The sequence below is a fragment of the Heloderma suspectum genome, chromosome 1 (genome assembly GCF_057233095.1).
Source record: "Heloderma suspectum isolate Gila_16-S chromosome 1, 16-S_ref, whole genome shotgun sequence".
NCBI lineage: Eukaryota > Metazoa > Chordata > Lepidosauria > Squamata > Helodermatidae > Heloderma > Heloderma suspectum.
Window position 1 is genome coordinate 266,943,369 of NC_139458.1, and position 11,344 is coordinate 266,954,712.

Below are 11,344 nucleotides of genomic sequence, written 5' to 3' on the forward strand. Positions count from 1 at the left end.
CCCTCCCTGTTATGGGAAAACAGGACAGGGAGGAGGTTTGATCTCAGAAAAGGCTTGCAGGGGGGAAAAAAAGCACCCACTTTTCCTTAAAGTAAGAAAAATCCCAAATGCTGTATGCAGTTGGAGATTCAGGGTTGTTAAACAGTGCTTTAAGAGGTTACAGTGGAAGTTGTTTTCCCTGTCTTCCCCCTGGCCCCAAATCTGGTCAGACCTGGTTTGCACGTAACTACAACCCAGAGTATGGGTTTGTTGTTGGGTTGTGAACTCTGGATTGTTCATGGTTATCAACCCATAGTTAAACTATAATGCAGGGTTTGCAGGTAATGCCAGCCCAGGTAATGCCAACCCAAGATTCAATGACAACCCATACTCAAGTCTTACTCTGAATTGTCCTTTCGTGTGGACCAGGTCTTGATGTCAATAACTAGTCTGGATTTCCACCACACAAAACACGAGTCACTTCACAGAAAAGATTAGTCTTGCTAAATTGTCCCCTAGGCTCCCTCTCAGAGATGCCTTGTGCAGCACTGCCGAGCATTCAGGCACGTTGAGATTTTTGGTCCGAGGGAAGAGTCAAGCGAATATTTCAAAGCACCCCGGAAGTTGGTAAGCGTCTCGCAATCTATATTTAAATAAGTCTACGGATGGGACCTGACGTCATCTCATACAGAAGGCGGAAATGAGGGCTGTTCTCCATAGCGACAGTTGCGCGCGCAGGCTCCGCTTCAAAGCTAGATTTGTGGGGAAGGGGAGCGGTGTATTTAGAGAGGTGGGTGGTGGGGGGTCGTAACATCCTCCGTCTCCAGTCGCCGTAAAAAATAAAATGGATCGAGGCTCGGCTGTTGGAGCCGCCTCAGGCTTGCTACCTGCTGCGCACGCGCAATTCCGGGAGCGACAATTCGAGAGGGCAGAAGAACTCTACAGCCGCTATATTGATCAGTGCGCATGCTCCGGCATGAGGTGATTCTAGCTGCTAGAACGGGGTGGAGTGACGGCTCAGGGTCAAACCAAATGACATGGGGGGGGGGAGCCTGGCTCTGAGAGAGCTTGCCTGGCGGACGAGGGCAGGGATGGGGCGGGCGGACGAGGGCAGGGTCAAACCAAATGACATGGGGGGGAGCCTGGCTCTGAGGGAGCTTCCTGGCGGACGAGGGCAGGGATGGGCGGGCGGACGGCTCAGGGTCAAACCAAATGACATGGGGGGGGGGAGCCTGGCTCTGAGGGAGCTTCCTGGCGGACGAGGGCAGCGATGGCGCGGAGAAGATGGCGCCGTCCTCAGCTGGCACCTGTGCGGGGCAAGAGCAGAGCTCTCCCGTCTGTCAAGACGAGGCCGTGTCCACATGGGGCAGCTGAGCTGTATTAGTCTCCGAAAAGCAACGAAGAGGCTTGTGGCACCTTAATAAGGCCAACATGCATCAACTGCAGTTGGCAGGTATTGGCACATGAGTGCAAATGGGAGCTAGAGTTAAAATAACACTGAAATGCAAGAAGTAAGCCTTGCGACGAAGCCGTTAGAGCCGAAAAGACCATGATTTCCTCTCTTGAGCTCTTAAAATTAGAGAGGTGTTTTTTTTGGAATTTTTACTTTTAAAATTAATGATACCAAATTTTTGATACACACACACACACACACACCGGTCTAAACCACCTCACAAAGTGCTAGTTACTACAGTTCCAGTGCAGTATCTAGGAGGAAAACCTCAGTGTCTGTGTAGTTTGTTTCATGCCATTCACCAAAGCCTGATAGGTTTAGCAAGTGAAGCCTTCTGGGGCATGGAGACCTGCTCAATTTCTGTAGATATAGTTTAAAATTGTTTTTACATTTATGTCCTGCCTTTTCTCCTCTTGCAAGGAACCCAAGGTGGCTTACATGGTCCTCCTCATCTCCATTTTATCCTCACAACAACCTGGTGAGGTAGGTTAGGCTGAGAGTCAGTGACTGGCCCAAACTCTCCCAGGGAGCTTCATGGCTGAGTGGGGACTAAGATGGAAGGCTCCTAATGGTAACAGTTAAGAGGCATTGTTCCTCTGTTCCATCTTTTTCTCCTTAATGGGTTTTTTTTTTCCTGTAGGTGGGAGGGAAGATGGAAGAAGCAGTGGGAGAGGCTGCAGATTGAAAATACCCTCATCTAGATTCTCCAAAAAATTCCATGAATGAGGCAATTGTTGTTCAGTCATTAAGTCGTGTCCAACTCTTCGTGACCCCATGGACCATAGCACGCCAGGCCTTCCTGTCCTCCGCTCTCTCCTGGAGCGTGCTCAAGTTCATATTCATTGCATCCGTGATGTTATCTAGCCATCTCATCCTCTGCCGCCCCCTTCTCCTTTTGCCTTCAATCTTTCCCAGCATCAGGGTCTTTTCCAGGGAGTTTTCGCATTAGGTGGTCAAAATATTTGAGCTTCAAATTCAGTATCTGTCCTTCCAATGAGCACTCAGGGTTGATTTCCTTTAGGATGGACTGATTTGACCTCCTTGCAGTCCAGGGGACTCGTAAGAGTCTTCTCCAGCACCTCAGCTTGAAAGCATCAATTCTTCGGTGCTCAGCCTTCCTTATAGTCCAGCTCTCACAGCCATACGTTACTACTGGGGAAACCATAGCTTTGATTATACGAACCTTTGTCAGCAAGGTGATGTCTCTGCTTCTTACTATGCTGTCTAGGTTTGCCATAGCTTTCCTCCCAAGGAGCAAGCGTCTTTTAATTTCATGGCTACAGTCACCATCTGATCTTGGAGCCCAAGAAAATAAAATCTGTCACTGCTTCCATTTCTTCCCCTTCTGTATGCCAGGAAGTGATGGGGCTGGATGCCATGATCTTCATTTTTTTAATGTTGAGTTTCAAACCAGCTTTTGCACTCTCCTCTTTCACCCTCAACAAGAGGCTCTTTAGATCCTCTTCGCTTTCCAACATTAGGGTGGTATCATCTGCGTATCTGAGGTTGTTGATAATTCTCCCAGCAATCTTAATTCCAACCTGTGATTCATCCAACCCGGCGTTTCACATGATGTACTCTGCATATAAGTTAAATAAGCAGGGCGACAATATGCAGCCTTGTCGTACTCCTTTCCCAATTTTGAACCAATCAGTTGTCCCATGTCCGGTTCTTACTATTGCTTCTTGACCCTCGTACAGGTTTCTCAGGAGACAGGTAAGGTGGTCTGGTACTCCCATCTCTTTAACACTTTGCCACAGTTTGTTGTGATCCACACAATCAAAGGCTTTAGCGTAGTCAATTAAGCAGAAATAGACGTTTTTCTGGAATTCTCTTGCTTTCTCCATGATGCAGCGAATGTTGGCGATTTGATCTCTGGTTCCTCTGCCTCTTCGAAACCCAGCTTGTACTTCCGGTAGTTCTCGGTTCACATACTGCTGAAGCCTAGCTTGTAGGATTTTGAGCATCACTTGCTGGCATGTGAAATGAGCACAATTGTACGGTAGTTTGAACACTCTTTGGCATTGCCCTTCTCTGGAATTGGAATGTAAACTGACCTTTTCCAGTCTTGTAGCCACTGTTGAGTGTTCCAAATTTGTTGGCATATTGAGTGCAGCACTTTAACAGCATCTTTTAGGATTTTAAATAGCTCAGCTGGAATACTGTCATCTCCGCTAGCTTTGTTGTTAGTAATGCTTCCTAAGGCCCACTTGACTTCACTCTCAAGGATGTGCAGCTCAAGTTCAGTGACCGCACTGTCATGGCTATCAGGGTCATTAAGATCTTTCCTGTACAGTTCTTCTGTGTATTCTTGCCACCTCTTCTTAATCTCATCTACTTCTGTTAGGTCCCTGCCTTCTTTGTCCTTTATCATGCCCGTCTTTGCACAAAATGTTCCCTTGAGATCTCCGATTTTCTTGAAGAGAGCTCTAGTCTTTCCCATTCTGTTGTTTTCCTCGATTTCTTTGCATTGTTCATTTAAGAAGGCCTTCTTGTCTCTCCTTGCTATTCTCTGGAAATCTGCATTCAATTGGATATATCTTCCCCTTTCTCCCTTGCTTTTGCTTCCCTTCTTTCCTCAGCTACTTGTAAAGCCTCATCAGACAGCCATTTGGCTTCCTTGCATTTCTTTTTCTTTGGGATGGATTTCGTTGCTGCCTCCTGAACAATGTTACCGACCTCTGTCCATAGTTCCTCAGGCACTCTGTCTATCAGGTCTAATCCTTTAAATCTATTCATCACCTCCACTGTATATTCATAAGGGATATGATTTAGGTCATTGTTGTTGTTCAGTCATTAAGTCGTGTCTGACTCTTGTTATGACCCCATGGACCATAGCACGCCAGGCCTTCCTGTCTTCCGCTCTCTCCCAGAGTGTGCTCAAGTCCATATTCATTGTATCGGTGATGCTATCTAGCCATCTCAGATTTAGGTCATACCTGAATGTTTTAGTAGTTTTCCCTACGTTCTTCAACTTAAGCCGAAATGTTGCGATAAGAAGCTCATGATCTGAGCCACAGTCAGCTCCAGGTCTTGTTTTTACTGACTGTATAGAGCTTCTCCATCTTTGGCTGCAAAGTACATAATCCATCTGATTTCGATATTGACCATCTGGTATTTCATTTCAATATTGACCATCTGGGGCTCATCTTCCGGCGTCATATCTTTTAGCCTTGTGATACGTTCCATGGGGTTTTCTTGGCAAGAATACTGGAGTGGGTTGCCATTTCCTTCTCCAGTGGACCACATTTTGTCAGAACTCTCTGTTATGACCTGTCCATCTTGGGTGGCCCTGCACGGCAGAGCTTATGGCTTCACTGAGTTACGCAAGCCCCTTCACCACAACAAGGCAGAGATCCATGAAGGGGGAATGAGGCAATATTATTGCACAATAAATGCCTTGTCTGGAAGCACCCTTGTGTTAGGCTGCTGCTTAAAAGGACTAGTGGAGGTATGGTTTACAAGAAGATGGTAACCTTTCTGAAATTATGACTACATTTATTTTAAAAAATGGTTTTATAGACTTAAAGCATAAGTCTGTAAAGCTTAAACTTTGGATTCAAAAAGCATAAGCTTTGGATTCAAGCTTTTTTTCCTGAGGTGCTTCCAGATGGAGGGCTCCTAGCACTAACAATCCAAAGGCATTGTGTGACTGTTCTGTCTTTCCCTCCTTAATGTTTTTTTTTTCTGCTAAGAAAAAAGACAAATGTCAGGGGAACACAGGAGAGTTGCACTGAAGATGACAAAAACCTGGACCCTCTGTAAAATTCTCTGAATGTGGCAGGATGATGGTACAAGAAAAGCCTTGTCTGGACGAAACCCTGGTCCCATTTTCAGGCTTTAACAATTTGATTGTGAACCTCACTTCGTTTTCCTGGAAAATCCCTCAAATGGCCAGCCTTATTGCGAAATAAATTCCTGAAGTGGTCAGCTAAATTGCTATTAACCTTGTCATTCATAACCTGCTTGTGCTTTAGTCCTGGAGGATCCAAGGAATAAAACAATTTCATTTTAAAGAATTTGAGGTTTTGAGTTTTTTAAAATAAAATTTTAACCTAATTTTTATAACAAATTTTATTAACCATGTGTAATCCCATGCATGTCTACTCAGAAGTAAGGCCCATTGAGTTCATTGAGACTTACTCCCAGATAAGGGGGAATAGGATTTCAGCCACATGAGACTCATTTCATCTTAAAAAACATTCCATGGCATATTATATTAAGGCAATGCTAATGGTTTTAGTTGAAGATAACTCTTGTGAAGCAGGTTTCACTGACCCCCCCCTTTTTTTCCTCAAGCAACACCCCCTGTCGTGATCTGGCAACAGCACTTAACAACAGGGGACAGATCAAGTATTTGAGAGTTGACTTCTATGAAGCAATGGATGATTATACATCAGCTATAGAAGCCCAGGCGGATTTTGAAGTCCCATATTATAACAGAGGATTAATATTATATAGGCTAGGTATGGAAGTAAGTTTTTATTATATACAAAAGTATCTCATAATAATTCACTTGGCTTGGTCTGCAAATTGCGAAGATAAAAGTTTTTATCAGAGTAAATAATTCCCCTATATCTTCTGTTCTCAGAGCTTTTGCCAAGGGAGGTACGGGGGGAGTGGGTGGCGATGCAGTTCCTTTCTTTCTCCTCACTGTAGCCATGTTTCTCTTCAAACAAATCTTGCAGGTCCTCAAATATTGTTGATATTTCTTAAACCATCCCTTGGATGTTGATATTTCTTAATCCATATATTACAATGGAACACGTCAGCCCTGTTTTCTCCTATTAGATAGGAGTTTCAAAACAGCTTTTTGTGATGATTAAGCTCTGGGAGGGTAGTCTCGGAACCCAGCCCCCCCCCCCCCCCCGGCTGCCTCGCGGAGACAGCTTACTTTTCTCCAAGATCTTACCCAGATGCTGCCTTGCCCCCCCCCCTTTAATTGCAGAGGGGAGATGAAAAGGTTTTTCAACCGTTTAAAAAGCTGTTTGAGATAGCGTCCCGCGGAGGCTCCGCGGAATGCTGCGAGGGCGACATTGGTTCCAACCGGAAGTGATTTACCTGAATATCCTGATCAGCCTGGTTTACTTTGTGCCCCTTCCTGTAGTCTCATGTTGTCATGAAAACTGATGACTCCAGCATTTGTATATTCTCCAAACGAAAAAAACCCATGTAAGACTGTGGTAAATATACATGACTCTGCTCTTCTTATTTTGCCTATGAATTAAATAAGTATTCCTAACTAGTATATAGTAGGGGGTGGAACACCCAATGTAGACGAGGGAGCAATGCACTGAAATACCGATTTACAGTCTCTGAGGTAGGTATGTATTGGATTCTAGCCTATGTTATCTCATCCGTTCTGCTTGTCCTTGCAGACACATGGTGGCATTGTCTGTTGAACTGGACTACTTAAAACACTATGTGATACGGGGGGCTCCAAACATAAGGTTAACTAATTAAGTTGGTTAATTGTTATATTAGTCATTAGACTGTACCAAGGAAGAATATTTGGTTTACACACTTTCTTTGAAACAAGGAAAAAGAGCAAACATCAGAAGGAATTCTATATAGCTGAAATGGGTGATAGTGCTGTTGGGGCGTGCTTCATCAATGAATTAATAAAACAAATTCATAAAACAAATTTCTAAGTAGGAGTTCCTATTAATAAAAGTACTTAGCAAATGGGTGTTTGGCCATACTCTAGAAAGCTCTTTCAAGCAGACACAAGGGCTTGCTTACAACTAGAAGCCTCTTCTAGACTTCTCTTTTGAGCATTAGTTTCCTATTCCACATCAAAATGTTTTGGAAACTCCACTGATTTTTAGAAGAGGCTTCAGATGTGCTACTAGCAGCGGTGACTTGAACAGCTTAAAAGCCTAATGGGCACCTAGGCAGATTTTGTTTGGTTGTCTGGATTGTGCCTTTTGTCTTGAGAAGAAACTGGACTTCCTTGAGCAGATATTAAATGTTCATTGTATTCAACTTTTACTGGTCTTGGCTCTAGAGACTCACAAAGAGCTACTGCACCACAGGAGCAAAATATATTCAGGAGGTTGTCCCCTGTAAGATACCTGTTCAGTCCTTCCAAACTGGTTATGTGTAAAACGTTATGATTTCTTTGTTGTATGCAAGATCTTGTGCATGAGGAAGTATATATGTAAATCTGCTCTACTAAATTTCAGATATTTTTTACTCTTAGGAGACCATACAGATCTCCAAGCTTGGAAGGTAGAGAGCAGCAGATTTGTGCTCTGCTTTCTGAACTCCCTAACCCCTTTCAGAGCAAGATTGCTTGATTTTGGTGTGGTGTTAGAGAGACAGACAAAACACTGAGAAGTAGGAATGGCACTTTTGGTTGTGTGCATGCATGAAAGATTAACAGTGTAATCCTCTGCTTATTTACTCAAAAGTAAAGCTCATACTGTTCAGTGGGACCTACTTCCTAATAAGTGTGTATAGGATTACGTCGTAAATCTTTTGAGGGAAAGAGATGACTGTTCTACCACTTCTGTATGTAAAATAAGACAATCATCTTTTTTTGACAGGATTCTTTGATGAAGCTTTGAAGGATTTCAAGAAAGTTTTAGAGCTAAATCCTAAATTTGAAGATGCTTCTTTGGGTTTAAAGCAGACTATTCTTGATAAGGAAGAAAAATCAAAAAGAAACTACTAAAGTCCTACTACAAGTGAAACACATTTTTAACATTGACATTGGATTGCCTGGTAAAACTTCAGTCACATCTTTTCCTTCTCTTATCCATAGCGCCCCCTCCCCCTCCCCGGCAGTTTGTTAAATTGAGATATAACTTTTTTTTGTAATGTGGATGTTTTGCAATTGCAGAGCTGAATAAAAGCACTACATTAACAGTATCTCAGGTTCTGCTTATTGTATTGATTAAACATTGAAATTCAGAGGCTCTAAACAAAGCTAATAATAAGGCTGTAGAAATATAAGTGCTGGTTTCAAAATAGACATCTTAAGAGGCACTACGGAACAAAAGATAGATCCCTAGGTCCTGTCTTTTAAAAATGTTTTAGAACTTCTATATAAAATGTGCTAGTGCTTGAAGAGTTGCATTATAATCTAGCCAAGTTAGGCACATGCTTAGATCTGCTATAGAAATCAATGGGACTTGAGTGCTTAATAGGAGCTGGATCATCATGCTCTTCCTATCCTAGCACATCAGCTCAGGGCATACAGAACTAATTTCCTCTGAGCTTATACTACATTCCATTCTCTGTGTTCCTATAGTATGCTAGTACATTTTTAAAACCCTCAAAAATGGGTTTGCCAATAGCAGCATAAAATAGGAGAAATATATATTGTTGGCACAGGGTCTGGAACTACCCACCTCCAGCTCAGTGAGGAGAGACTTGGACTAGAGCTGAGAGATCAGTATAGAATTCCATGAGCTTACACACTGGCCTTGGAAAAAGCCAGCCTCTGTTCTTCAAAACAGGAGACATCTTCTACCTCTTAGCGTTTTCTGGAGGACCCATGTGAAAGTTCTAGAGTACTTTAATGTTGAATAGGTCAGTAGTGTTAAAAGGAGTTCTCCGTGGTTCTATGTCATGCAAAGTCAGTCAGGTATATAATATACATGTAGGTCTAGACTCTTCTAGAGGCTGTTCGTAGTATCTTCTTATTCAAGAATGTGGGACCTGTGGCACTCCAGATGTTGGACTACAGTTCCCATCACCCCTGACCATTGGTCATGCTGTCTGGGACTGATGGGAGTTGAACAACAACATCTGGAGGGCCACAGTTTTCCCATCCTTGCTTTAATTAGAGCAATGAGACAGAAGTACGACACAGGCGTACTTGATCGTAGCATTATACCTCAAACTTGCTGTTATAGTTCTTTGCGCTATTTCTACCATAAAGAAGTACTTGGGCCTCTGTACAAATATTTTTATATGTGGATACTCTATATGAAACGAATAAGGTGGACATTCAGGTTCATGCCATTTGCCTCCTCCCAAATACCATTGTGATATGTTAGTGGCATCTGGCAGGCCCAAGGAAAATGGGTTTAACTCAACTTCCTTTTTGGCTCTAGTATATTTCTCATTTTTAGCAAGTAGTGGCAAGGTGGGTAATAGCCAACTGCTTGATAACTGTTTAATTATATGTTATAGTAACTACCCCCCCCCCCCGCCCCAGTAGTAGATTTTGCAAGCTTGGATAGACACTGGTCAGACTTCTCACATTTGTATTCTGTCCTTACTCCAGGGAGTCCAAGACAAGCATATAGGGTTTCATCCTGTTTTATCCTCACAGGCCTGCAAGATCAGAGTTGACCTAAGCTGACTTAAGTAATGTTGCTTTGGGTAAGCCAAGGGTTAGAATTCAAGTGTTCCCACTAACTGCAGCAGCTACCTGCACCACAGTTTTGAGAATGGATTCAATTCTGGAGCGCTGGAGAAACTGGCTATAAACACAGTGTCTGGGCCCTGATCGCATGGCCCATTTTTGGTCCACTATCTAACTGAGCAGTGATGCTTCATACAATTTGGGACATGCCTAATGTTACAGAATGTAAAAGGAATATTTTAAAAAACCCTTTACTTTTCTGCATGATGGAGCTGTTTCCTTTTGATTCCAGTATTGCCTGCAAGAAACCATAAGGAATGGTGCATTTCAGACCACTATGTAATATGAACAAACTACCCTGAGGTGCTGTGAGTCTGGATCAGGTTGCAGTATCTAGTGTGATAGCCAGGTGTTTCTGTTCTCCAGTACTGGACACATGAAAAAGTCCAGACTAAAGAAACTTTCTGATCACAAACACATGCATCAAGAATAAATCCGGTTTGACAGAGTAAAACAGTGTCCATAATTTTAAGATTTTGTTTCATACTATGTAGCCCTTCACAATCATGGCATTAAACAAATGCAACCACCAAGTCACATTTGTTCTTATGGGCAGAATTGATGATAGCTTTACACACTAGTAGGTAGACACTGAAGTGAAACTTTTTTTGTAATGGCTCCCAACTGAAATGAGTCCTCTGCGCTTCAGAGACAGACAACTGATGAGAAAGAATATAGGAGGATGGTAGTCAGTGTGATGATTACAGCCTTGTAAGACTGTCCAACCACTAATTTACTGAACGCATGAGAGGATGCTGGCAGTACCTTCCACAGTTCTGGGGCTAGACTAGTACATTTAGCGGATGGGTCGCTGTTAGTGTGGAGAGTTGGCAAACTCCCTTGGCCAGGACCATTTCAGACATTTCAGTTTACAGGGCTTTCCAAGGATTTCCTAACAATAACACTGAAATGATACAGGTTCTTTCATGCATTTTTCACATGAGCAAATCTTTGTCATTTGTTAGGCTGGAATCACTTCCTATATGATCTGATCCCCATTATATCAAACAAAGTGAATAAATACTTTTGTCTAGTGCTTTTTATTATAGCTGTCTAGAGAAGTGGCTCATTGCATTCCATAAATAAGGCTTTGTTTTATGCTGTGAGCTAGTTTGGCCCACATGTGCACCTGGCGGGGAGTGGTGGTAGTATAAAATAGACTTGCTTGACAGCCAGCTTACTCTCTCAACCCTGGCCTGATAAAATGGGGAATAAAGTTACATTGGTCTTTCTTGCAACAGCACCAAGGACATGGATTATTGCCAAACTTTTGCTAGCTAACACTGGAGATTTCCCAAGATGTTCAATACAATTGAGTGGCTATAAAATAATGTAATAATGCTTCCAGGAGTAAGTGGATTTGTTATGCGTTATGAGAAGATGTGGATATTTTTACTCCCAGGGCACTCCAGGCATTATACACTGGTGTTCTCATTTTATCCTCAAGAGAAGTTAGGCTGAGAAGTAATGGCTTAGCTAAAAGGCTAATTAGGTGGCCCAGCCTAGGGCAAGCAAGGATCTGGGGCTGGATTTCC

General features: G+C 42.9%; 1 protein-coding gene across 1 annotated transcript; it reads left to right on the forward strand.

Annotated features, from left to right (window-relative positions):
* The first annotated feature begins 664 nt into the window (after positions 1 to 664).
* Positions 665 to 8,309, forward strand: TTC32 (tetratricopeptide repeat domain 32). The gene is made up of 3 exons (XM_084826564.1): positions 665 to 960; positions 5,732 to 5,898; positions 7,981 to 8,309. Exons 1-3 carry the CDS (start codon positions 824 to 826, stop codon positions 8,106 to 8,108), a joined length of 432 nt encoding a protein of 143 aa, XP_084682690.1. The 5' UTR covers positions 665 to 823; the 3' UTR covers positions 8,109 to 8,309.
* Positions 8,310 to 11,344: the final 3,035 nt, after the last annotated feature.